Source organism: Myzus persicae, unplaced genomic scaffold (assembly GCF_001856785.1).
Source record: "Myzus persicae strain clone G006 unplaced genomic scaffold, MPER_G0061.0, whole genome shotgun sequence".
NCBI lineage: Eukaryota > Metazoa > Arthropoda > Insecta > Hemiptera > Aphididae > Myzus > Myzus persicae.
Window position 1 is genome coordinate 447,053 of NW_019100669.1, and position 27,785 is coordinate 474,837.

The 27,785-nt window shown below is 32.7% G+C and overlaps 5 protein-coding genes across 7 annotated transcripts in view; 3 read left to right on the forward strand and 2 right to left on the reverse strand.

Annotated features, from left to right (window-relative positions):
* Nucleotides 1-4,066, forward strand: part of LOC111040051 (protein artichoke) — a 33,742-nt gene extending 29,676 nt beyond the window's left edge. For both annotated transcript variants that reach the window (XM_022323773.1, XM_022323764.1), the window contains exons 8-9: nt 18-257; nt 320-4,066. In XM_022323773.1, the coding sequence (XP_022179465.1) occupies nt 18-257; nt 320-3,115 (3,036 nt within the window). In that variant the 3' untranslated portion in view covers nt 3,116-4,066. The remainder of the gene's footprint in view (nt 1-17; nt 258-319) is intronic.
* A 2,052-nt stretch (nt 4,067-6,118) lies between these two features.
* On the reverse strand, nt 6,119-9,820 carry LOC111040285 (signal transducing adapter molecule 1). Its single transcript, XM_022324139.1, has 2 exons — nt 9,533-9,820; nt 6,119-7,649 (listed from the first exon to the last, which is right to left on the reverse strand). The coding sequence occupies exon 2, from the start codon at nt 7,634-7,636 to the stop codon at nt 6,191-6,193; it is 1,446 nt and encodes a 481-aa protein (XP_022179831.1). The 5' UTR covers nt 7,637-7,649; nt 9,533-9,820; the 3' UTR covers nt 6,119-6,190.
* Nucleotides 9,821-9,943: 123 nt separating this feature from the next.
* On the forward strand, nt 9,944-13,906 carry LOC111040269 (splicing factor 3A subunit 1-like). 2 transcript variants are annotated; one of them, XM_022324111.1, is made up of 14 exons: nt 9,944-10,042; nt 10,221-10,307; nt 10,647-10,811; nt 10,898-11,066; nt 11,126-11,439; nt 11,669-11,964; nt 12,034-12,175; nt 12,247-12,429; nt 12,493-12,617; nt 12,676-12,985; nt 13,204-13,307; nt 13,384-13,491; nt 13,556-13,729; nt 13,804-13,906. In XM_022324111.1, exons 2-14 carry the CDS (start codon nt 10,244-10,246, stop codon nt 13,903-13,905), a joined length of 2,256 nt encoding a protein of 751 aa, XP_022179803.1. In that variant the 5' UTR covers nt 9,944-10,042; nt 10,221-10,243; the 3' UTR covers nt 13,906. The 2 variants fall into 2 exon arrangements, 1 of the variants encoding a protein (XP_022179803.1); XR_002605187.1 differs by lacking the exons at nt 13,556-13,729; nt 13,804-13,906 and having other exon boundaries at nt 13,193-13,307; nt 13,384-13,437.
* Nucleotides 13,907-13,923: 17 nt separating this feature from the next.
* LOC111040277 (xylulose kinase) lies at nt 13,924-23,129 on the reverse strand. The gene is made up of 11 exons (XM_022324126.1): nt 22,950-23,129; nt 20,582-20,845; nt 16,716-16,955; nt 15,984-16,163; nt 15,536-15,637; nt 15,342-15,473; nt 14,971-15,269; nt 14,605-14,894; nt 14,403-14,500; nt 14,187-14,342; nt 13,924-14,124 (listed from the first exon to the last, which is right to left on the reverse strand). The coding sequence occupies exons 2-11, from the start codon at nt 20,624-20,626 to the stop codon at nt 14,056-14,058; spliced, it is 1,611 nt and encodes a 536-aa protein (XP_022179818.1). The 5' UTR covers nt 20,627-20,845; nt 22,950-23,129; the 3' UTR covers nt 13,924-14,055.
* A 101-nt stretch (nt 23,130-23,230) lies between these two features.
* Nucleotides 23,231-26,705, forward strand: LOC111040292 (germinal-center associated nuclear protein-like). The gene is made up of 7 exons (XM_022324153.1): nt 23,231-23,607; nt 23,933-24,088; nt 24,425-24,586; nt 24,666-24,872; nt 25,501-25,638; nt 25,706-25,895; nt 26,509-26,705. The coding sequence occupies exons 1-7, from the start codon at nt 23,552-23,554 to the stop codon at nt 26,569-26,571; spliced, it is 972 nt and encodes a 323-aa protein (XP_022179845.1). The 5' UTR covers nt 23,231-23,551; the 3' UTR covers nt 26,572-26,705.
* The last annotated feature ends 1,080 nt before the right edge of the window (nt 26,706-27,785 follow it).

The window sequence follows — 27,785 nt, forward strand, 5'->3', positions numbered from 1 at the left end:
TATTACATATTTGACAGGTTGAAGATGATGCTTTTGAAGGTTTAACAAATCTTGAATCGTTGTCTTTGGAAGATAATAACATCTTATTGATACCCGCAACTGCCCTCAGTAAATTACCGCGTTTGAGCAAATTACGTCTGGATTACAATAGAATTGCAGCACTTTCTTCGAATATTCTTCGAGGGTTGTCAGAAATCTTAATTGAACTAGGTTTGAGTAGGAACGTCATCAGAGAAATACCGCCAGATGTATTTCAAGTAAGCGTTACATGAAAAATGAATAAGTAGTTTTTATTTTTATTAATATAACATTTTTTTAGGATTTTAAACTCTTAAAAGTTCTTGATTTATCGGGAAATTTACTACTGTCTGTAGAACCGTCGACGTTCTCTGGTTTAGAAGACACTCTGGAACATTTGAATCTTCAAGGTAACAGAATTGCCTCGCTTTCATCGGAGCCAATCAATCTTCAAAAGTTGAAAACTCTCGATTTATCATACAATCAACTAAAAGAAATACCTAGACATACATTTACTGTGATGTCTTCGTTGTCAAGTTTAAACTTGAGCCACAATCCTCATTTAGCTTTGATACCTGTTAGCGTATTCCACCCATTGACACAACTGCAAAAACTCGATATCAGTTTTACTAGCATAAAAGTCTTGAGTCCCGAATTGTTTTTCAAGACTTCGTCACTTACTCACCTTTACATACAAAATAACGGTATCACTGAGTTGCCAGAAACCATGTTCCAAAGTTTGACTAACCTTGTTACATTAGATTTATCGGAAAATCAAATATCAAACATACGTATTGGTTCATTTATGGGCCTCTCTTCTATTAGATATGTAAATTTGTCTAAAAATAAATTGTCTTCATTCAAAGGAGAATATTTTATTACAAAACGAAGCAATGGAACTCCACTGGAAGAGATCGATATGTCTAATAATCAAATTAGTTATTTGTTCCCGTCTACGTTCAAAGTACATCCCAATATAAAAATTATCAAAGTATCAAATAACAAGTTCAACTTTTTCCCCTCAGAGCTTATTGCTGGTCTGGCAAAATTGCAAGAAGTAGATCTAAGCAAAAATAGTCTGAAAACACTAGAAGAATTTGATTTTGCTGGTTTGCCACAATTGAGAAAATTAAATTTGGCGAATAACCAAATAGACACTATAAGCGAGACGACGTTTCATAATTCTACCCAATTGCAAAACATTAAATTGGCCAACAATAATTTGGAACGAATCGGTGAGAGAACTTTTCAAGGATTGAATAGATTACAATACTTGGATTTGGAAAATAATAATTTGACAGAATTGCCCGATTTAATTTTCGACCGAACCCGTTTAAAAGTTCTCGAGAACATTAACTTGGCAAAGAATAGGTTTACGATAGCACCGTTGAAAAGTTTGCAGAAACAATATTTCTTTTTGTCATCCGTAGACTTGTCTTCGAATCAACTGACCGAGTTGCAGACCGACGACAGCATATTAGTGAACATTAAAAAACTCGACTTGTCGTTTAACCATCTATCTGAAGCGACCATTAAAAACATACTCAGTGAACCCAAAACGGTACGGGAATTGAATTTGGCAGGCACCGGTATCACGACATTATCGCCCTTGGAAACACCTTTTCTACAAAAACTGAATCTATCCTATAACCGGATAAACGAAGTGGACGAACACATGTTTGACCGATCGACACTGATCGAGGAACTTGATTTGTCGCACAACGAATTGCAAAGCATGACGTCCCTGAGGGCCGTTTGGCCGAAGTTGAATCAAGTGCAGCTGGTCGACGTTTCTTCGAACCCGATATCGAACCTAGTCGTGGGCGACTTTGACAAGCTGGAATCGTTGCGGTCGTTGAGGATCAACGATCTGCTGGAATGCGACAAGATCGAGAAGAACGCGTTCAGAAATCTCGGCAACCTGGTCGAACTAAAAATGTACGAGTTCCCGAAACTGGGTTACCTGGACGTCACTGGCTTGTTGAACTACCTGCAGTCGTTGGAGGCGCTCGAGATCGAAGTGAAAGACTCGTCCATCGGCAGTCAGCTGTCGGCCGCCATGAACCCCAGGCTCAAGTCGTTGACCATACGCGGACAGCGGATCACGTCCATATCGTCGGGCGCTTTGGCCGGCCTCAAGTACAGGCAGGTGCACATCCGAATCCAAAACACGTCTCTGACCGGTCTGCCGCCGTCGCTGCTGATCGCGTTGCCCCGGTCGTCGGTCATCCAACTGGACGTGTTCGACAACCAACTGGCCACACTCACGTCCCAGTTCCTGGCCGCCCTGGACGACCGCCGGAGCTCGTTGAAGCTGAACGGCCTTCGAGCCAATCCCATCTATTGCGACTGCAACGTCAGGGCGCTGAGGCGGTCACCGCTCGCGTTGGACTTGGTGTGCTCCGCTCCAGCGTTCGTGGCCGGCAGCCTGCTGATCGAGATACCGGACGACGACCTGACCTGTGACGTCAGCCGGCAGACCACTACCACGACGACGACGACGTCGACAACCGCCGCGACCACGACCGCGGCCGCGGCCGGCCCCGTCGTCGTCAAAGCGCCCAAACCGCGGACGACCACCGAGCCGGACATCATATGGTCGCTGCCGCCGGCCACCGCCAGTCCACCGCACCAGCAGCAGAAGTCGCCGGCCATCGCCAAGTCGCCCAACCCGGCCGCAGCAGCGGCCATCACCAACGACGACACGCTGATCATCGGCATCGTGGCCGGCGTCGTGGTGTTCATCGCCATACTGGTGATCATCATATGCATCGTCCGCATACGGCTGTCGACCGCCGAGTACAACTCGCACATGAACGCCCTGCCGCCCGTGCTGGGCGCCCCGATGCACTGCACCAATCAGGCGTGCCCGTGCCCCAAGGCCAACGGCCAGAACGTCCTGTACCCCATGTCGGCGGCCGCGTCCTACAGCAACAGTTACGCCACGCTGCCCGCGCACAAGCTGTCGTCCGTGTCGTCGCCACTGCGGCAGTCGTACAACGCGCTGAAAGTGCCCGCGCCGTACACTCAAAACCCGTACTACATACCGTACGGAGGCGGCGGCGACGAGAAGGACTACGCGATGAGCATGCGATAGCCGCGCGCTGTTTCAGTGGCGTCCGGCGACAGTGGCGTCGATCGTCTCGCCGGTGGATTCGACCGCAGATGACGTTCAATCGGCATTATCATATGAATATTAGCAGATTTGTTACGATGCGCCACTGCTGCAGGGACAGACGGGTAGGATAGATGAGGAACACTTCGACCGGACATTGTAAATATGACGAGACGGTGCAAATCATCAGTATTATTATTTAATATATATATACTTAGATATAAGTGGTATGATATTTAGGTATCGTTATCGTTTTATACCCATTATTATGACACAAACAGCGAGAATCAAAAACACCACTGTTGTACAAAATATAATTATAAAAACAGTTTCCTCATATATTACGCGTAATTGTATCTGTCTTGCCATTGTATATATTAACATATTATTATATAGGTACTATATTATATAATATTTATATTGTTTTTTTTTTTTTATATCAGCTGAACTCCCCCGAGCAGGTACTATATATGTGGTTGGTAAATGGTAGGTACAATAATTGTATCTCAAAACAACCGCAATCGTTTATGACAGACTTATAAGCTGTACATATACTTCTATAATGTACTAGTTTTATTTACATATACATACAAAACTTTAGTTTGTAGAGTAAATATTATGTTATGTTTTTTTTTTTTTTGTTAAAATTGTACACTTATTTTTTTAGTTAGTCTAGTTGATACGACGACTACGTCTAGTTTTTACGATACCTAGTTAAAACTTTTTATCGGGATGCAACTATATACTGTACAGTTTTAAAATTATAATTTTATAGGTAAGCATCTACCTACGTACGTTGTCCAATTGTACAATCCATAAATAAAGAAATAATATGTGTACAGAATATTTTTTTTTTGACGACAAAATGTTTTATACTGCGATCGCGATGACAACGCGAGGACTGGTTGTGGAGTAGGTAAATGGTAAATGAATCATATTATATAGTTGTATATATATTATAAATGGTGAGGTGCTTTAAATTTTTTTATTCATGCTCGTTATTTTGTTATATTATCATTGAGAACGATTTAAACATTGATAGGTATTATATAAAATTTAATCAAATTATTTTATTTATTCAACTATGACTAATGAATAATGATATTGCATTACTATTTACCAAGTGACTCTATAGGTAATGAGTAACTTCCTCTACAACTCTTACAATAATTGAATTATGATTGAATCATAATTACTTATATAGTTATATTGCATATTTGTATCACGTTAGTCTACAGATTGTTTGGTTTTATTAATTTATATATATTTAGTAAAAGCAAAAAAAAAATGTCTTCAATTATAAATTACATCATTTATTTGAAAATAATAATATCATTGTAGGTACCTACTTTTTACCTAGTTTTTACCATTACTAAGTAGAAGATTATCTTACCTAATTAATAATAATTTTATAATTTATTTATAGTTGATTTTTTTAATAAAAAAATATATTAATATATCAACCGTTATACATTAGAACAATATTACATGGATAGCCTAGTATAATTTTTGAATTTAAAACCTATATTATAGAAGATAACATTAAGAACTGCTTTAATTTGAGTGACATTATGAGACAATTAAGTATTAAAGGAAATTACATCAATATTTAGTAGGTATGACCAGTATGGGATATGTTGAAATAGCTGCATATGAACTGAGTCCTAATAAAATCTTTTATAAACAAATTGAGTCCTGGTTTGTTTTATGGTGTATACATATCGTCCCATCAAACTTAAAAAAAAACACCTTCCTTCTAATTTTTAACAGAATTAGGACAGTTATTTTATTTTTGAAGTATTTTATTATATAATAATGCATGGGTATAATATATGCATAATTCACGTCATGTTATTTGTGTTTAAAAATACTGAATTTAGGTGATGATTAAATAATCTTTTTAATATTGGTAAAAACATATGTGATAAATATTGTATATTTTCAAATTGTGTTCTCAAAGTCATAAAAATATCAACTGATATGAACGATATCATGTAGTTGATGGACACGACTATGTGTTAAAACACCATAATTGGTTGATTTTATATTTTTCTAAGAATATATCTAGAACTAAATAGGTATAATTTTCTTTTATACCCAGGACTCAATTAGTTGATTACTTTTTCCCACTCAGGCATGGGACTCAATTAGTATACAGAGGTTGAAATTGAGGGATGAAAACAAGTTTTTTCAATTTTAGGAGGAAAAAGCTGGATGGATTATTATCTAGTATAATATGATCTATGTGACATACAACACTACCACAATTGAAGAAGATATGATAGGGACTACAATCTGTAGTTTATAGGATCTATAGTTTATCTACATAGGAAATATTGGGAAATCTTGATATTTAATAATTAATGATCATTGATTTACGCATTTAGTAAATATTTAGATAATAATATGTGTTCTATGATATTTAATATTTATTATGATTTATGACTATTGAATAATTTATAATTAATTGTATTGAAAAAATATATGAATATTATTTATACAGATGAATTTGTTATATGTATTAAATAGTACTTTTTTTTTAAATGCAAATGGTCTTTACTTAAATCATATATTTTGTGGCACAAATAAACATTTCAAGTATTTCATGGTAGAGATGTAAGATATCGATAAAATCTGAGGTCACAAAATGTTATTTCCACATTTTCTAACATAATATATAATGATAGGTCTTGATGTATAGATTTTAATTCTTCATAATAAAGTCAAATATATTTTTAAGAAAAAAAAAAAGGTAATGATAGGTGAGATGAAATGAAAACACTCCTGTTGTTGGCCTTTAAATAAAAGTGTATATATATATTTTGTTGTTTTAATATAATTACCTACATAAAATAAAAGATACAATGTATATTTGTGAACCATTGTTCGTTTTAAGTATTATAAATATTATATAAAATATATAAAAGAAAAAAAAAATTATAACAATGAGCAATTGTATTATACTTTATTTGTGTATGTAATATGTTTTTTTTTGTATGCTACTAAAGTAAAATGCAAAAGCGAGGCTCAATAATATTTATACAAAAATAATTTAGATTACTGTTGTGGAGGTTGTTGAGGTTGAGGTACATAATTCATGACTTGTGGTAATGATTCAGACTGTACACTGTGGCCTGGACCATACACTTGATTATAATTGGAAATGTTCTGCATATTGGGCATTTGATATGATGGCTGTTCATGCATCTGGCCTCCAATGCTTTGTCTGGGCATCATGTGACTGGGATTAACTGGATACTGTGATCCGGGCATATAATGTTCAACTGGCAATGGTGCGTAGTTGGCCATCATACCATTATACATTTGCATGTGCTGTGGGTGCTGCATCATATGTTGTGGTGACATAGTGGGAGGTTGTATAGGTTCATTTTGTGGTTTGGGTGCATAGCCCGCCACTGGGTCTTTCATGAATATGTTATACAATTTAACCGCTTCTAAGAGTTCAGTACATAACTGTGTGAGTTGGGAATGTTTTTTGTCGAGCTGTTCAAGTTGAGCTTCTATCATTGGTCCCATAGCGTTTGCTTGTGCTTCCAATATGGACATTTCTTCAGTATCTGTACTGTCATCTTCAGGGTTTGCTTCGCGCAATAGCTGAAGCAAACAGTCAATTTTATTCTCATCGATTTCAACAGACTTATAATCTTCAGCAGAATGTTTGACTTTTGATTTCTTTGTATTGACTTCTTCAGCAATGTCCTTTGGACTCGATAAATCTGTGGTTACAAAATTTGCTGGAAAAAGACCTTCAGGATGTTTGTCAGTAAATCCTTTCCACCAATTAGGATCAGAAGAATCCAGAACATAGATTATGTCTCCAGCAGAGAATGACAGTTCATTGTCTTCGGCTGCCTCAAAATCATACAGAGCTTTTACTTTTTTTAAATATGCTCTCCGATCTGTTTCACCTGTTGGTTTTTTCTGTGCAGAACGTTCATTTTCTAGTAAACTAAGTTCAATAGCTTTAGCTATATCATCTACTTCTTGTAATGATACCAAATCTTTTGATTTAGCACTTTTTGAATGGTTTACATCTGAAGACAATGAAAAGTCTACACCTTCTTGTTTTAATTTTGCATACAAAGATGGTATAAGATTCAACTGTGGATCATTTTTGAATTCATTTTCTGCCCATTTTTTTAATAGTAATTTTAATCTATCTGCAACTTTTTGAGGTAAATTTTTAGCTAATAATTTACGGTATTCCTGTTCAAAATGTCTGGAAGCCACTTCGAGAAGGAAATTCTTTCCACAATTGTTAACGCAGGCGTCAAAAAGTGTAATGGCCTGGAGTACAACATGTGGGTCTTGGTTATAAAGTCTTTTTATTATCGACTTAAAACAGTCTTTGGAATTCACCGATGAAGCTCCCACTTTATCACATATTTCCATTATTAAAGCCCAATCTTCAGTTGTGCTAGTACCACTTGTTGCCTTTTCAACATCAGCGTCAAATGAAGACGACAACAGGAAGGATCCCATGTTTAGTATCACACTAAAATAAATAAATAAAACAATTAAAAAATAACATGTATTATAGATGCCACTTTTTCAATATTTATTGTAAGTCAATCATTTTAAGGATTAGGTAACATAAGTTCTTAAACTTAAAGTGGCAATATAAGAAACTTATTTTAGTGAAAACAATTTAAAGACATGAATAAAATAGATAGGCACATGAAACATTGTTCAATTTTTACAATGAGATGAGTTATAATACAATTATTTATTTATAATAAAGCAATTTAGTTTTACAGTGTTTAAAATTTTAGAATAAAAAATTAAAAATTTTATTTTTATTTAATCTGGATAAAAGTATAACTGTTAATCTGTTAATACAGTATATTGTTAAATTACTAGCGGATAATTCGATTTTGCCAAGAAAAAAAATCAAAACTTTGACTACTGCTATATTTAGAGTTATATTGGTGTATCTCAGTTTACTGGGAAATCGACAACGATGTAATAGCCTTGGGAACATTTGTCAACCTTTGACTAACATGGGCAACCTGCATTTAACATTTTGACACAATGCATACAAACAATAGGCACATAGCACTTGGTATATTTGTATGATATATATTTTCATACTATACTCTAAACAGTCTAAACATTCCTAATATATCTAAGAAAATTTTTTAAAACTTTTGTCAAAATTGGTCGAGTAGTTTTTAAGTATATAAACTACAAATATATTATGGGTATTGTCTTTTGTTGCACCTATATATTATCGCAGGATAATAATACACTATGTAACGTATCTTTGAATTTAAATATAAATTAGATAACAAAATAAATGTGTAAATAAACTGATAAGTTCAATATTAAATAGATATAATTATGATTTAGTAGGTAATTACATTGTTTGTTGTAAATAATTAATCTTCCACTTCAACTTCCTTAGCACTATTAATTTAATTTAAAATTAACTTAAAAATTAATTTTTCAATCAAAGTTAGATTATCAACAAAATGATAGTAAAGTGTCAAGTTAAAATAAGAAAATTATAACAAGTATCTACTAAGATAAGTAATTATTAATGATTGTCAGTAAATCAACTAAAATAAATAGATGATTCAAATTAGCATCGATACATTTTTGTTAATTATTATAAATGAGTACATACAATTAGTAATAATAATAAAATAATACATTGTTAACAACTAACAATGTGTGAAGAACAGTATGTTGACTGTAAATAATGGGTAAATACTATAACTGAAAATCTATTAATATCTAAAAACAGAGTAACACAAAATTTTATAACTCCATATCATGAAAAACATAATTTAGGGGTTAAAATGACCTCCACTAGGCACAGGGGACTAAGATCCTGTACATTTGACGCTGATTAAAAAGTGTCCCCCTTAAAAATGTATCATAATTTGTGATTTAAATTTTACAAGAAACAAATTACAAATTTGAATATTATTCAGGGTTTAAGGTGGGATGATATCCCACCCTTGCCTACCCAATCACTGTTTATACATTATAGTCATTATACATATAATTATATGATATGATACGCCGACAACTATATGGAGACATTAGACCTCCCTGGAATTTATTTCCACTATAAGTACTGCACTTATTGCTATAAAATCCATTAGAAGAAATGCAGATATATAAATATTGCAATTTCTGGTAAATAGTTCATACGCCATATAAAAAAAATGTCATGGTGAAGTAAAGTGATTGGAAATGTATGGAAAGTTTGACATAGAAAACTCAAGGTTCCATTACAAGTTATATAATCTACATAATCTAAGAATCTAGCAAGTTGACATTGTTGACGAAACTGTGGTCACCACAAATTGGTTTATTTTCATTGGAGGTGATTAGATCTACTGTAAAGATCTACTGTAAAGTTCTACTTACATAATAGAAATCCCTTAAAGGACCTCAAACAGCTAAGTTCCCGCGGCCGATTGTCAATTGACAGTTACTCGGAAATGAGATCGTCGAGATAGTGCCACAGCAGAAAATATGCTGAATCAGCAACACGGATTCGTAGATGTTATTATAAATGTTGCTGTTTCTATTTGTTCAAGTAGCAGTATAACATATGTACTGTTATGCGATGTTTATTAAATAAAAGTGTTTAATTACTAAGTGTTGACAAAAGTCAATAAGAACAAGAAGTATTTTGACAAAGGCGAGGCCAGGGTATTATTATGCATTTCATTTATCGACACAACAATGATAACAACAATCACCTGATTACAGTGATTACTCATCAGACAAGATAATGTAGTTCGGTCGATGCGGTATAAACTATAAACCACATTGGTTTGCTATTAACCTAAAAATCAAAATATTATTTATTTATTTTATAAAATGTTGTTTATCAAATGTAGTTACTAATTATACACTTAAACACGTATTCCGGTAAGTTTAAAATTTTTGTATTATTCACTATTACTGCCCAGACGTTCATAATTTTTTTGTTACGTTCAATTATGAAATATTGTCTTTCGTTTATAAACTTGTTGAACAATTTGATTTATGTAACAAACAAATAAGGGCATTTTTTAAATTAAAAAATTTATTACATTTTTTTTCATAGACTTCGGTAACCCGACTACCAAGATGCCCGAAAAAGTTGAAGAAGTGCCTACTATTGGCATTATTTATCCACCGCCAGAAGTAAGGAGTATCCTTTTTACTTGACGACATTGATTAAATTACCTACTTTTACTTTGAATTGATTTTTGTTTTACAACAAACCTAAAGTTTTGTACCTAATATACTGATTACAAAAGAAATTTATTTAGATGTACAAGTATGAAATTGTTAATAATTTACTCAATTCATAGTATAAGTTCTTATTGTTTAACTGTTCTGAAAAAGAATATGAGAAATACATCTTTGGACAAAGAATTCCATCATTCTGCACAGGAGCAATGGTCAAATCAGATGTTATTTACAGGCTATAATAAATAGGATATGTTTGTAATTCATTAAATTGTTCCTTAACTGCCTCTTAATCAAGATATTGTTGATAAAACTGCCAGTTTTGTAGCACGAAATGGACCAGAATTTGAGTCTCGTATTCGTCAAAATGAATTGGGCAATCCCAAATTCAATTTTCTTACCCAAGGTGATCCCTACCATGCATACTATGTACACAAAGTCAAAGACCTCAGGGAAAAAGCTAGTGAGTATAAATATTTTAAATTGTGTTGTAGTAGGTACCTACAAATGTTACTTATTTTCTAATTATTTTTTTTTATTTTTCTTCAGCACAAGAGCCAACCTTACCACCTAAAGAAACAAAAAGCATGTCAACTGCCACCCAACTTAAACAACAAGAGCTCCTGAAGCAAGTACAGGAAGCAATATTTGTACCAAAAGATCCACCGAAAGAATTTGAATTCATTGCCGATCCTCCATCAATTTCAGCTCTTGACTTGTATGTATTAATAATTAACTTTGCCAGTAAACATTAACCAATGCATTTTGAAATTTCAGAGACACGGTGAAGCTTACAGCATTATTTGTTGCTCGTAATGGCAGACAGTTTTTAACCAATCTGATGGCAAGGGAACAACGTAACTTTCAGTTTGACTTTTTACGTCCACAACATTCACTATTTCAATATTTCACAAAGCTTCTTGAACAGTACACTAAAGTGTTGATGCCCCCTAAAGATCTTATAAAATGTTTAAAAGAAGAAAGTTATGATCGACAAAAAATTTTAGATGATGTAAAATATCGTTCTGAATGGCAAAAACACCAAGATGCTTTACGTAGAAAGGAAGAACAGCTTATAGAAAAAGAAAGATGTAAGTTTTATCATACATTTTATAATATACAGATAAGCCATCTCTTAGAAGTTTTCAGTGACTAAAATTATACTGTCAGACACTAGGTTTGCTGTATCCTATTACATTGCATATAATTGAAGTCACCGAAAACTCCTATGCGATGCCTTATCTATGTATTATAAAATAAATGGTTTTATTAAGATTTTACAGCTTTTGATAATCTCATAAAATGCATACAATTTTTCAGTGGCCTATTCCCAGATTGATTGGCATGATTTTGTTGTTGTAGAAACTGTTGACTTTCAGTACGGTGAAATTGGCAATTTCCCTCCACCAACTACACCAGATCAAGTTGGTGTACGTACATTAATGCAAGAACGTGTTGATAATGGAGAAGAAGCTGTTGAAATGAGTGATGTAGAAGACGATATGCAAGTAGACAGTGATGATGAAATGGAAAAACAAGTTAATGGTAGATTGTATGCACCGGAAAGTGAACTAAAAGTGCCCGGCGAAGAAAAATCCAGTAAAGACAACAACCAGGTAATATTTAAAATTTAATATTTATGTAGTAAAACCTTTTTTATACTATTTAATTTAATTCAAAAAAAGGTTCAAGACATGGATGAATCGTCCAGTGATGATGATGGTGATTTGCCACCAGGTGTTTCGAAATCTGATAGTTCAAACCAAATGGCTCAACCTGCTGTTCCAGAAAAGGTTATTGTGAAAAAGGGATACAACCCTAAACAAAGTAAGGCATAGTTTACTCAACATAAAACATGTATATTAGTTGAACTACTATTTGGCTTTATATATTTACAGTTGTTCGAGCACCAGTTAAAGCACCTCCCGAAGAATATTTAATATCTCCAATTACTGGTGAAAAGATACCGGCAAGCAAAGTCCAAGAACATATGAGAATTGGATTATTAGATCCCCGTTGGGTAGAACAACGAGACAAGCATATCAGTGATAAAATGAATCAGGAATCTGTGTATGCTCCAGGTAACTATTTTCGACATATTAATATTCCTAATTTGTTTTTAAATTATTATTTTATCCATTTAGGAGCTGCTATTGAGGCTAGTTTAAAACAGTTAGCTGAACGTCGTACTGATATATTTGGTGTTGGTGTGGAAGAAACTGCCATTGGTAAAAAAATTGGAGAAGAAGAATATAGAAAAGATGACAAGGTAAGAAATATATTATGTTATATGGGAAAATGAATTAAAAATATAATTTTTTTTTTAGGCTACATGGGATGGGCACACCTCTAGTGTAGAAGCTGCAACTCGTGCAGCACGAGCTAATATTACCTTAGAAGATCAAATTCATCAAATTCATAAAGTAAAAGGTCTAATTCATGATGATGAAAAAGAAAAAATTGGTCCAAAACCTGTATCAGGTACAGTTACTATTTCTCATCCGCCTACTTCTCAAGCCGTTTCTGTACAAATGTCGTTGGCTAGTAATATGCATAATGCAATGATGCAACCACATGCACCTAACATGATGCAATCACAACCTATGATGATGGTTCAGCAACAACAGCAGATGATGAGTGAGTTAAAAATTTTATTTGAATAAATAAAAAAAAATTAACTTAATATTTAATTATTATGGATATTAGTTCCTTATAATATGGGTTTTACGTTTGCCATTGTGATATATTTTGTAAAAACCAAGATTTGGGTCAAAATATAATTTTTTTATGCACTAAATTGTCTTTAAATAATATTAATTGTTCTTAGTTACTTATTGGTATTAGCTTGTTTTCAGTTCCTCAACCTCAAGCTTATCAAGTAATGCCACCCCAAATGCCACCAAATCCATTTTTGGGAGCTGGTAGAGGAATGATGCAACCTCCATTACCCCAGGCTCCAGTATGTATATTAAAGCATTTTCCTTTAAGTAATAAAAAAAGTTCTGTTGATTATCATGTATAAATTTGTTAATTAGCCTGGAATGAAGCACATAATGGAAATTGCTGAAGATGAACCGCTTATGAAGAAACAAAAGACAGAAGATTCTTTAGAACCTGAATTACAGTTTATGTTGAAGTTTAAAGTAAATAGTTTAAATTACTTTTTTAAAATTCTAGAATCATCTACTAACTAATTATAAATTTTAGGGTCCTGTCATGTTTAATGTTGGAACACCTATTCTAACCGACAAACCCGAATGGGCCCTCAATGGACAGTTACTAAATATAACATTACCGCTACAAGAAACAGTGTCTACGATCAAGACAAAAATTCATGAGTTAACTGGAATGCCACCTGGCAAACAAAAACTGCAATGTGATGTATGCAAACAAATTCTATCTTTAAAATTATGATCAAAGTATTAAATTAAATTGTTTTTCAATCATTTTTCTAGGGATTGTTCTTCAAAGATTCCAATACGTTAGCTTATTATAACATAGGGCCTGGTTCGACTATCCATTTGCAATTGAAAGAACGTGGTGGTCGTAAAAAGTAATCTCAAAAACAATGAAAATAATTTTAAATTGTTTTATTTACTATTGTAATATTTTATAACATATAATTATATTCATTGCATACAATAAAACATATGTTAAGTATCAACGTCATAATGTTAAACCAGTTCTGTTTATATAATATGTGTTGCTTATTTCCTAGTTGCAGATAGCACCTCTTTAATAATATTATTGTACCGCTTAACCATTGGAGTGTAAATCTAAAAATAGTAATAATAAATAAGTATTATTCTTGTATAAATAATATGTGTCTTTGACTTACTTCATAAGCGTCTTTATGAGGAGAACAAGCTAAGTTGGGAGGAGCAGCAGTGGTTACCACCGATTGAAATGAATCGACACAGTCAATGCATTTACTTTGAACAAGACCACGTTTAGCCTGGTACGCAGCGCCCAGAACCGCTGAATTGGCAGCTTCCTAAAATTATGTCAATCATATATAAATGTCCTAAAAAGTGATGAAAATTATTTTACTGACTTGTGTATAAACAGGTGCGTTAAAAACGTCGGATAAAATTTGTAATATTGTATTATTGTTTGAAGCGCCTCCCGTAGCTATGATCCTCGTCTTGGCATCTGTTTTTTTTTTTAATTCGATATTAATAATTATTTATACTTAAGTTTTTATACTCTTGAATATTATACTAATATGAACGTGAAATGTGTGACATTATGCGAACCTATGGTGTATCCCAACTGTTCGGCATGCGCCCTTTTAGCTATGAACTGCCCCTCGACTAGCGCTTTGACTTCGATCTCCCGGCTGGGAAACCTGTCCACGGGCCCGTCGTTCTTATCGAAACGGTAGTCACCCTGTATCCACGGAATGATCTCCTGTTCATCATAGTACAACCCCAGGTATCCGAAATTTCCTCTGGGCGTCCTCTCCAACAATGTGTTGAAGTGGTCCCACGAATCGTTGGCATAGTGATTTCTCAGTCTTTCGCGGGTCAACGAGCCATTCTTGAAACTTAAAAATATCTCGAAGTCATGCTTGACTCTGTGCGTGTCCTTACGTATAGTGTAGTACTGCAGTGTATAATTACCACAGGAGCACCATGTACGCGTCTGGGTTGATCGGGCTGACCAGGACGTGTCCCTCTTCCAGACACCTGGGCTCGTCCAGCGGCAAGAACAGCGTGTCACTGGTCCCGAGGCTTATGGCGATGTCGTTGTCGCTCAGGCACAGGCCGGCCAGCGACGCTGGATTGTCACCGGTAAACGACACCACCCGGCACTCGGGACTGAACCCGAACCTCTCCACGTAATAATTGCTGATCGGGCCCAAGTCGGTACCCGGCGGCACGGTCCGTCCCAGTCTCACGTCTAGCCCCGGCGCGCACGCCTAAATTCCGAACAGGACTATAGACATACTGCTATGTGGTGTAATTTATTATAATGTCGTCAAATTATTTACTTCCAAGCATTCGGTCGACCACTCTTTGGTCTTGATGTCAAACAGATTCATCCCCGAACCGTCGGACCAATCAATCGGGGCGTATGCACCAAGTAATAACGAACAGCCGAAACTGCTCACTAGCGATATCCTCTAGAAAAGTATAAAACATAATATTAAATTAATTCGGGAGGGCGACTGAGGAGAAGTCTAACTTCTGTGTTCTGGTAGGCTCCTGGTTTGTTTTCCGCCATTTTGGCGATTTGCGGCCCGGAAAACCTCTCGTACGCCTTCGATCCGGTGATGTCGGCCAATCGCTATGTAAAAAAAAATAAAATATGTAGCATGTATAACTAAACTACTAAACAATTCAATTAATTTTTCGAGTACCTATAACTGTTTATTAAAACCTTCTTAAAATAGTTACAGATATCGTGTGTGCGCGGAGAATAGTCGTACCTCTTACAGTTAAAAATTGTGATAAACAAATGTTTTTTTCTAAAAATTATAGATTTACAAATTGGCTATTTTGAATTTTTCCAAAATCTATATTGATTAGAACTAAAGTTATTTAATTTGTTAGGTCATTCTGTTAGTTATATACCTATTGCTATAATAATATGAACAGATGTACTATATAGACATATAGCATATACACCCAACCTGTGGTCCTCCGACAGCGTCCTCGAGGTCTTTACATTGTTTCGTGGTGCTGGAGTCCATCCACACTGGTGAGTTGACCACGGAAAAACAAGACGCCAATTGCATGTGCAAAAATCCAGCGGGGTTCAAAGTTTGCAGCGTTTTTTCAGCACCATTCGTCCAATAGACAGTGCCGTGTTGCTGCAAATAGTATGTAAATTATACATAAATATAATAACGAATTTTTTCAATTCTCAAAACAACTGAAGTATTCAAGTAGGTGTGCAAATGAAAGTTGAGGATAAATCCCAAAATCGGAACATTATCGTTATTATCTTATTATATGCATAATATTTTTGGTCAATTCTGTTATGGCATTTTTATAGTATTTCTTTAATACATATTCAAAGGAAATCATTAGCGCAATGTTATTGTGGTATCCAGGGTTTTTTTTATTGATAATTAAGTCATAACCAATTATGAATTAGAATAATTATATGATAACAGATTTGTTTGGTAATAACATTCATTTAGATTATGGTTGTTAACTATGTAAAAAAAAGCCATTCTATACACCTTAAATATTATAATTGCTTCACAGGTTATATCGTCTACATGCAATGGTTGCTTTTGTTAAAATGCATGTAGACCACGTGTTGTTCATAATATAATATTGTATTTCGATTGCAGGATTATCGATTACTTACACGTAATATGCCTTAAGCGTTAGGAGAAAAGAGAAAAAACATTTACCTGCCCGGAACCAGAAACCGCGGCGACAGTACTCAAATCAGCACCGCACACTTGCAACCGGTCCAACAGTACGTCCAAGGCTTTGACCCACATAACCGTTGGCGCTGTCACCTCACGGTACTGTCTGTCTTTGCCCTTAATCACGCCGCCATGAGTCCGGAACTCCTGGAGCTCCGTGTCGAAATGCACTGTGGCCTCGAAGATCTTGTGCAGATCATCGTCGGCAATAACTCCTTTCAACTGCGGTAAACGTTTTAAATGTTCATATAGTCTGGCGGTAATATGATATTATAGTTTATAAGTCATGAAGGGTATGTAGTAGTGTAGAACACTAGTACCCTATAACATATTTTATATATACCTACACCGATCGTATGTTTTTGGGTAAAATAAAACAGTAACGAAAGTTACTACTATCTACTACTATCTCGGGGTGAGCTGAATCAGCGAGGGTGACGATCTAAAGAATCGAGAAGTTTTTTCTGGACTTTCCGTCAGATGTTAGTTATATGCGTAAGATATTATGAACCAGTTGATTTATTTTTTAGTAACTAAGTAATATCCACTTCAACTTAAAAATGTCCTGACTAGGTATTCAAGTTCATTAGTGGAGTAGTCTGAGAGATCTGTTCGTCATTTGTTAATTTTTAGTTAATATTATTACATTATACATTTATATGACAATTTAGACTAAACTTAAAATAGGTAATATTAGCTCAAGAAATGTTATTCCAAATATTTATCAACTGTCGATCGTTCAATTTATGATTTCGGTACCTACATGGTTACAAGTATCGTCTATATTATCTATCTAAGATGATGTGGTTAACGCCTTAACGGCTGTTGTTCGCCCAGGACGGAAAGACTCAAACCAGTAACAACTCATGGTCAGTTGGTGTTACACTGTAATCGCGTTTATTTCGTAAAGTTCGTATTTTCGTTTGCTCAGTGTTAAAAAAATTGTTGATTCATTTTTGAAGGACATTATTATTTGTTGCTGTTAAAATGCATTGTTATAACGAACTTAATAGCAACAACATTAATAATTCAAAAAATGTATACATCAAATACCACAGGATACATATAGCAACACCCCTAAAAGCAAAGCTTGTACTGAGGGAGCGAATTGTTATCACTTTTATACAAATAAATTGAAAAGCAGTCTGCTAATTATACTAATACTATACATAATAGTACAACAATTGTCCACAGGTAATAGTCGTATTGAAATTCTTTTATCGTTGACAAATCCTTTATACTTAAGATAAGTTTTGAATGACTTTAAATTATCAAACTGATTTATATTAATATTTAATAAGCGACATAAATTAAGACTAGTATACAGGACACATTTTTGTCTAAATATTGTTTAACACTTCAATAAACGTATGTTAACATTTTGGTTATATCTAGTATTATGTTTATCTGATCAGGTATTAATTGTATATGTTAATGCAAGTCTACTAGGTAAAATTAAAAACTCTTAAAATTGTTTACGTTGAGTTTTTCATAAATTAGAATAGTATTAGTTTGCATAAGAAAATTTAGTAAATATTTAATACACCATTTATTGTAACATTGAGATTAAATAAAATATGTTATTAAAAGTTCTTCCCCAAATGGATACACCATATGAGAAAACAGATGGTACTAAAACTAAATAAATATTTTTTTATAATTTACATCTAATATTTACCTGCGGGCTTCATTAAATACATAGAGAAATGTTCATAAAATACCATTAATATAATTTACATGACTATCTCATCTAAGTTTATAATCTATTATTAAGCCAAGATTTTAATTCATTGACTTTTTCAAGTTTCATAAATTTCAGGTTACAAATCACAATTGGTATTGAAATAAGTATTAAATTTTAGAGTTTAGATGATCAAATTATGTCCATGTAAAACATTATTAACATGTTACCTAATTGAAAAGAATAAATTTAGATTTTAGAAAATTTAACTTTAACTTATTCTTACAAAACCAAGCATACACATTATTTAAAATCTCATCTGCTTCGTGGTACAAATTATCGACTGTTGGTTCAGATATTATTATATTAATATAGTCGTATTATCAACAAAACTTAGTAATTCCATATGACTATTTATATTTGTGTTCAATTAATCATTTATAAAAAAAATAATTAATAGGTGGCCTAAGATTGCGGAACTCCACAAGTTATACCTCTAGCAGTCGTCTTACCTGAGCTATTTCCAGTCGTCTTACTCCATTAAAGCGTCTAAGTTTAGTGGCATTATAATGAGGGGGGTTAACCACACTCAATCAACATTTTTGTACATAGTCATTTTTTAGTCGGTTATAAGGTCATCCAATTTCTAAATTTAACCCCCTCCCCTTAAAACAAATTAAAACTCTAAGTACACTTAACTTACGGTTGCTTATGTTTTCAAGAGTGAGACATGTGAAAATGTGATGACAGAATTTTCGATAAAACGAATATCGTTTAGCGAGGAAAGTTTTGTTTTCGAAATAAATTGTGCGATAAATTATCGTTGAAATGTCAAAACAAAAATGTAATATTGTCTACCATCGTATACAAATTTTAAACTGATACTTCAATGTTTGATATTTAATTATTCAAAGTGTCCATAAGCCCATAACTAGCGCTGTGGAGGTCAATGATTTATTGAAATTATTATTATTAAATATTATAAACATGTTATCTAAATTAGTATACGTTTAGCCATTTAGGTTATTACAAACTGAATTGTTTATTGAACCTATATTATTCATATACGCTCATCACTCATAACTCATATGATACAGATGTTATCATTGCTGTATTAATTAAATTGTGTTAATTTTTTTAATTAGATATAAATAAATAATGTTATTCAAAATAAATATGTATAGAGGTATAACGATTTATAGTAGGTAGAATTGAAGTGTATCATTGATAAGTACAGTTCATAAATAATATATATATAAATATTATAATAACTATACGCTTAAAATTTAAATATGATGAAATATGAATTTCTTATTAAAAATCAATTTAATTATGTATATTTGTAAGATACTTATGGTTATATATACCTGATCTTAAGATGTATGACTAGAGTAAAATTATAATCGGAACAGATAATAGTATCAATTTATACCCACGCACGCTTAGTAGAAAATTAAGATTCACAAAAATATGGACAGTACAACTGCAATATTTAAATGTTCTAAAAACATTGCTAGTGAACCGGTTGATAACAATTTAATCGCCTACAGATATCGCATGTTACCGCACCCTAACGACGCCAATTTTGTTGAAGAAAAAAAATGTAATATTTCCGCATAATAGTATCCATACCCAATGATCCATTGTGGAATATAATAAAATACAATCCAAACAAGTACTTAGGTACTGGCGTACGTAACACATTTCGTCTTGCGACTTTTTAATGACCCATAAAATGCCATATATTTTATTAATTTCCGAAGGAGCCGAAGTATCGGGTGGCTAAAAAGTTTATTAAACTGAAAATTGTTTTCCAATAAAATACGGATTCGTGGATTTTTCGTGGGATTTGAGGTAAAACAAATGAGCTTTTACGTATTGCCGTATTGATATTAGGTACCTATGTAACATATATAATTTAATTTCCACCTGTACGGACTACGATAAATCTTATATTATACAAATTGATCATTGGCACATAAAACATAAGGTAGTCGAGACCTACCTATATATGCCCACTAACCACCCACCTATGTTCACGGTCACGCGATATTTCGAAACGGTTTGTACGCCGAGGATAATAATATATGGTTCACGGTTTATAATAAATGCAGTAGGTTTATAATTATTTTAATATTTTAAATATATGTAGAAGAATAAATAATACCTGTTGCGTGCTGAAGTCCAGTCCCAGGTACGTGGTGGGCATCATGACGTCGACCGACGTCGGGAACGCGTCTCGGTAGTGACGGCAAAGTCAGCCGTCCGTCGGCGGTTCGCTCGTCATCGCCGTTGCCGCCTCCTCCTACTTCTACTGCTTCTCCTCCGATCAGTGACGACGGCGACCAACTAGGTAATAGGACGGCGACGGCCGCGGCGGTGTTATTATCAATATAATCTCCTCGGCGGATCAGACGTTCCGGCGGAACGGCTGCGGCAAAACGGACATTATCGTTATGCTATGTACATTATTATAATATTTTTTTAAATAATATTTTAACGGTTACAAATAATATAATATTGTTATTAGGCGTATAACTATTATTATTTTTCATTACATATAGGTATGTACACGGGCTGTGCAAATTTATCCGATTTCTTATTCAAAATAATATTATGATTACCTGGTTGTATTCAAAACAACACGCGTGTGCGGTGTGTTGGCGTCAATTTAAATCGTGGTTATTGTAGTAATGCTGTAGTTACTGTACATGCACGGTGTAACGTATATAGCCACGTAGATATTTCTGTCGCGGTCTATATGTACTTACCGCAGTACGCCTATGGGCTATGATAAAATATAGTAGGTATACTAATATATACGTGACTACGTGAGTTATGACAGCAAGTATCTATTTAGAGATTAGAGGTATCTAGTCATCTAGCTACCTATAATTTACCCACCTGTAGGCCGTAACATGTGCAGTGTGCGCGCTAATGTACCCGCATACTGTACAGTCGTAAAATATTCGTGGCCCGCGTTTACGATGGTTATAATTAATAAAAACAATAGTACTGCGTACCTACAACTGCATCATACACCGACAATCGAGATGCAGGTGAGCGATGTTCGTTCACGGTGATGTACCTTAAAAATCCGTTTGCGTCGGCGTCTTCGACGCGTGGAGGAGAAGTCGAGTTCTAGAGAGGAAGAGAGAGAGAAATACTAAACGTTTTTCGGACCGTGACGCGTGCGTCCGACGGCCGTGATTTCCAGCGCTCTCGACTCTCCTCCGACCATCGCCTCTCGCCACTGCAGAGTCACGGTCTGACCACGACGTATCGTTCCAAACCTTAGTCATCATCGTCGTTATTATTACTATTATTATTATTATTACAGAGATGGTTGATAATAACACCTATATTCTACGCGACACTGGAGTGCATGGAAATAATCAGGATACAAAACAAAAGCAAAAATAAATAAATACCTGTCATTTTCACATTAACGGCATAGAATTTTAGAATGATTTACTCTATCGTACCTATCTAGTTAAGGAAGTTTGGTGAAAATAGGTGAATATGGTCGTCTCGATAACTAAATCCTCGAAATGGAGTCATGGGGTTTATAGTGATTGTAGATCAATAACATCGCGATATCTAAGAAGTATTAGTTAATAGGTAGAAATCATTCAGGGGACGACAAGAGGGGGCGGGGGTGGCAAAGAGTGCATAAGTTTTTGCCCACCTCCTGTAACGTTACTTCGCTTGATTTTTTGATTATATCAATTTGGAATTTAAGTTAAAGTTAAATAGTTCGCACCTATGTTTAAAACGTTGTACCCTTAACTCTTAAGATTAATGAAATAATTCAGAATTTTGTAAGTAACTAAATATACGTTTTACTAATTAAGAGGGAAGGGGGAGTATTAGGAACATCAATTAATGCTCTTTGCACTACGCTACGATGTCATATAGTAGCACAGTACGCATATTGACACGTTAGATGTATAAATCCTAGAAAAGTCCGTAATACATGAATATTAGATTTATTGGCAATCGTTTGCCCCTTCCTCATTCTATAACGTTTCGATATAGATCAAAGGAACTAAGAAGTGATAAACACAGAATATTTCCAGATCTGTATTTTATCATCTATCATAATATTATTCATCAGTCATCACATATGCGCAACGTAGGAATTAGTCGTATTTTATTTTATTAACTTTTTAATTCAATCTATCCGATATACAAGTACCCATTCAACTCATTCAAGTACCAATTACCAAAATTAGTCTCGAGATTTGTCAGACCCAGTTTTTGGAGAACCTTTTTATTTTGCCAAATTAACCGATTAACCAGGTACAATGTAGTATATGAATGTACATACTATATATTGTATAAAATCATCTCTTTCGGTCCCTTCAAGTCTTATACTATTTACTACTTATTTCTATATTCCTATTATAAGATACTATTATAACAATCCTATCCTATTCCTTTTTGTCCTCGATTAGATGGACTCGCCTGATGCCTACTGTTGGTGCTCGTCGATAAATAAATAGACACACAAATAAAACTCTAGTAGTAGGTACCTGATCGTGTCTCCAACATTTCATCCAAATAGTATGTAATTCGTTATCGACATGAATCTATCAATCTGATATTCTTGAGTAAATTGTAAAATAAGCAATTTTAAAGTTCAACGAAATAGTGCTGTAACTGAGAGGATAAAATCGAAAAATTTATTTTTGCATTTTATTTATTTTAATAATATTATGATTTTTCATCACAAATCACGATTTTATGATAACATTGTCAGTCACAAATATAGATAATATTATATCAGTGCTGGAAAATCTGTGATAAAGACATTTTCTTAACGAACAAGGTTAATTGATATCATAGACCATAGTCATAGTGTACTGATGCACTTTGAATAACAGTCTTGTTAAACACATTTTCAATTTCATATTTTATAATAAAAGTTATTATATTATATGTATTTTAAATGTTGATACTATACCACAAAATTACAGAACAATTGATATAACTGAAATTATGACGGACTGGTCGCTGTGAATAATTGGAGTTTTGGATGTATGGTGTAAAACTTTGGTACCTAGGTAGTTTTATTCTGTTTTTTTGTGGTAGTGGTACTTACCGAAATAACGAAACGAATGAAATATAGTTCATAATGTTACCGGTGAAAGGTATATGTATGGAAATGTGTCCCAAAGAGGAAATGATGATGTGAGTAAAATTTAATTTACCTAAATTATTAATAAATTATTGCTTAGGGATTTGATACTTAAATTAATATAATGTACTAATTTAAATATACAATGTGTAAAAAATTAACATGTCATCAATAATATAACTTGGGCAATTACTGGTTTGGAGTTTAAGTCCATTTTGTCCAAGTTTATTATCCCAAGAAAACTGCAATAGTTACCTGTATATATTGCTGTAATTAAATGTGTATCTAGTTCAGGCTATGCATTTTTCAAATATACTGTTTAATACCTGCTATTTTACTCTATTGTACTTTGTTAATTTGTTGTGTTTTTTTGTCTAGGAGAAAATCTAAGAGACTTGTACACCAGTTGGAATGTAACCCTCATAAAATGGTTAAATGTTTTAGCCGTTCAGCTGCTGGTAATTCATTAAGCAAACCTCATATTTTAAGACCAACACCAGTTCTAAGGAAAACTATATCATATCTCCTAAATGAGTAATATACAACAATTATCAGACTTATAGGTACTTATTAGTTATCGCGAATATCTAGCTACAAGGCGAGCTTCTCACGCTAGCATGTCATTTTGGCATTCTATACTCAATCATCACGGCGGCCTCTGGGCTGCTGTTTTAATATGCAAACACCCATACTCCTGTGAGTCATTGCACACACAACACTCATCATTATCATAAAACTGTTCATAGTACAGATAGTACAGATAATCAAATAGTTTATGTAATACCGAACAGTTATGGTAGTCGCGTTCCCCAATAAGTACCGACTCCTCATAATATTGATTATTATTTTGTTACTCTTAAACGTTTTTAGGGTGCTCACTATTAAAAATGTACCATTTAATATTGTTTATGATTTTATTGATGACCGTTTAAATTCTATAAGACAAGATGCCACTATACAAGCCGTGTCTAATCAAGATTGGATAACTATTTTGCCACCTATTATTCGGTTTCATGCATATGCAGCTTATAAGTGAGTTGTAATATTAATATATTATGACGTTTAAAAGAAATTAATGTATTGTGTTATGTACTTTTAATTTTGTTCATAGATGTTATGAATATGATGTAAACACGTTTGATCCGTTTTTAAATATGAAGCATTTTCATGAAAGCATTTTTAAAATTGTTAAAATATTGTTAGAAGACTCAGACAGATCAACAGATGAACTTTGCTCAGAAATGGTATCTCTTCTGGTTGTTACTAATTTAGGTGATTATAATGTTCTTCAACAAGCTTTGCCGTTTATATCAAAGAAGTCAGTTTATAAATAATCAAATTATTTAAGGTAAAGTTTACTTAGATTTTTAATGATAAATTGTACATCAGTATCTTACTTTGTTCTGTGTTTATACGGACATTTAAAAAGTATGGTATCAAATATTAGTCATAATGAACATAATATAAGCAACGTATAAAATATTCAAAACTTTGGAAGTTGCTACAGCCAAATTAAATATTTATCTAAGAGATGAAGACAAAACATTATTTGAACAGTTCTTTAGCTGTAGCACTTTTTTACATTTCCAAACCTTTCAGTGTTATGAATTATGATAGATGATTTAAGATTATGTATTCATAGTCTTCATAGTTTACTAAAATAAAAACCATAAATTATAAACAATTATATTTTTAAATTAACTACAAAGTTATAGAGTAAGATTCAGTAAAGACTATTAATAAATTGCCATTATTTTGTTTTTCTGGTATATGTATATATATAATTGTTAAACCTATATATAATTTTGATGTGTTTTGTTTGAAAATGTTACCATAATTGTGTTAGTCACATTGTAAACCTAAAGCTGTAAAATGTAAACTTTATCTTAAATTCAAATTGAGATTACATATTATTTTGGTTGTATATGTATGTATTTTTTTTTTAGAAATACTTTGATCAACATGGCAGTGCTATTATCACTAAATATCATGAATGGTAATTTTGGACAATTATGTAAAACATACAATACATTTCCAGCCATACATCAGTGTGTTATGAGTGTACAATTACCGATGCTAAGAAAGTATTAAATATTTAATTATACTTTTTTTTTTCTATAGTTTAAATCTAATTTGTTTAATAACATTTAGGAACATATTAAAATCAATGTGTATGGGTTTTAATTGCAAAAATAATTACTATCCAATTTCAATCTTATCTAGAATGTTATTGCACAATGAATCACGAGAAACCATCAAAGAGTGTCAACATTACTGTTTAACAGTAATTGATGATAAAGTGGAATTAACTAAGTCTTCATTTAATAATGAAGTGGATGAGGTGAGACAAAATATAAAAATTATTCTCAATTGGTTGGTTTGATTTCTTTGAAAGTTACATTTTTTAAATATTTTCTTTTATATAAAGTTGAAATTTTTTAAACTTAATGATTTATTCAAATCATAGTTAATCATGGTGATTTTTGATTGTTTTTCGGGTAGGACTATACATTATTTTTAAGGTTTTAGACATTTTTTTGTTTTGTTATTATTACACAACTTAATGAATTATAATATTACGGTCAGAAATCTATTTTATTATTTTTTCTAAAATCTTTTGTCTTCTGATTTGTAAATACTTAAAAAGTATTGGATAGTTTATTTTATTACTAATTTTTATCTATTTCCTTAATGTTAAAAAAATTTAATTCTGTTAACAATAAGTATTAGATAACATACAGCAGGGAAACTTTAAATTAATAAAAAACAAAATTAATATTTTTTTTACAGCAAAAAAAGGGTCAGTAATCAATATGTTTGAAGTCATTTTTTTAGAAATTTGCACCATACATTTATTTCTACTGTAATTTAAATTATTATTACTAAAACCAAAAAATAATGATTTAATGCAGCAAAATTTTGATATTGATTGTAACCATTTTTTTTTTTTTTAGTTACATTTGATAAAGGAGATCAAATTCAAAGTTAATATATCAACCCTGGTTCTTAACACCTAATATAAAGATATTTTAAGTGTTATTTGTAAGTATTATATAATATTTAGTGACATTTGTGCCTGTTACAATATTTTGTATTGTATACAAAAGAATTATTCTTTTTGAAAATAAATTATTTTGTTCATAATTTTTTTTTTATTCTTTTAAATGATTGAACATGCTCATGTTTTAAAATACCTGTTGGTTGAAAAATGTTACACTACTTTTTCACCACTTCAACCAACAAAATCTTGTCTGTCACCACATTATATATTAATTTTCCTTCAATATTGTTAGATCTGTAATTTTAGTTTTCAGAGGTAGGCTGTGTGCGTGACTAGCTTTATGTTGTTATTAATTAATAATGAAACTAACTAATTTTGTTTGATAATTATTTATAGTTAAATTACAATGCATCAATGTATCTTAAATAATTGAGACTTAACTAAAAGATGACCGGCCAAGAATAAAATGCTCATGAAACTTTTGTGCAGTAAAAAATTACTGGAACAAAGTAATTCAAATAAAATTTCTGAACACAAATACTCTTAAGTTTTGACGTAGACTCGTGTTAATAAACCTGTAACGTGTCTCGGTTTATTGACAATCATTAATGGAAAAGGAAGTAAAATATGAGAGTAGGTAACAATATTAAATAAAAAAGAAAAATGCTTTGATTTTGTTGCTTATAACTTATAAGCATGGCTAATAATTGCATTATTGGCATTAAGAAAATCATGAAATATTCATGTTAAATACTTATTTAAACACTCAAAAATAGTAAAATATTTGTTATATAGTTTGATAGTTATTAACAAATTCATTGAATATTGTCAAAGAACAATGGAAAGAATAAAATCAGAAGATGTATAATATTATAATTTATAGTTGATGAATAAAAATTAATCTTGAATCTACATTCTTAATCAACATGGTAAAGAAAATATTTTTTTTTGTAATTAAACGCCAATACAACCATTTACAAAGATTATGAATTACATACTAATAAGTAGAAAATAAATGAAAAAAACTAAAATATAGGTCTTAATAATCAAATAAGTAATAAAATAGGGGAAAAAAGTTAACTTGCAGGTTGAAAATAATAATGTGAATTCAGTAACACAAAGTATTTGGTATAGTAGATGATTGTGTTCATAAGAAGTGGTACAAGTGAGTTGGAAACAGGGATTTTGGGCTCTGTAAGAAAAAACTCTAAAATATATGTTAGAAAAAAG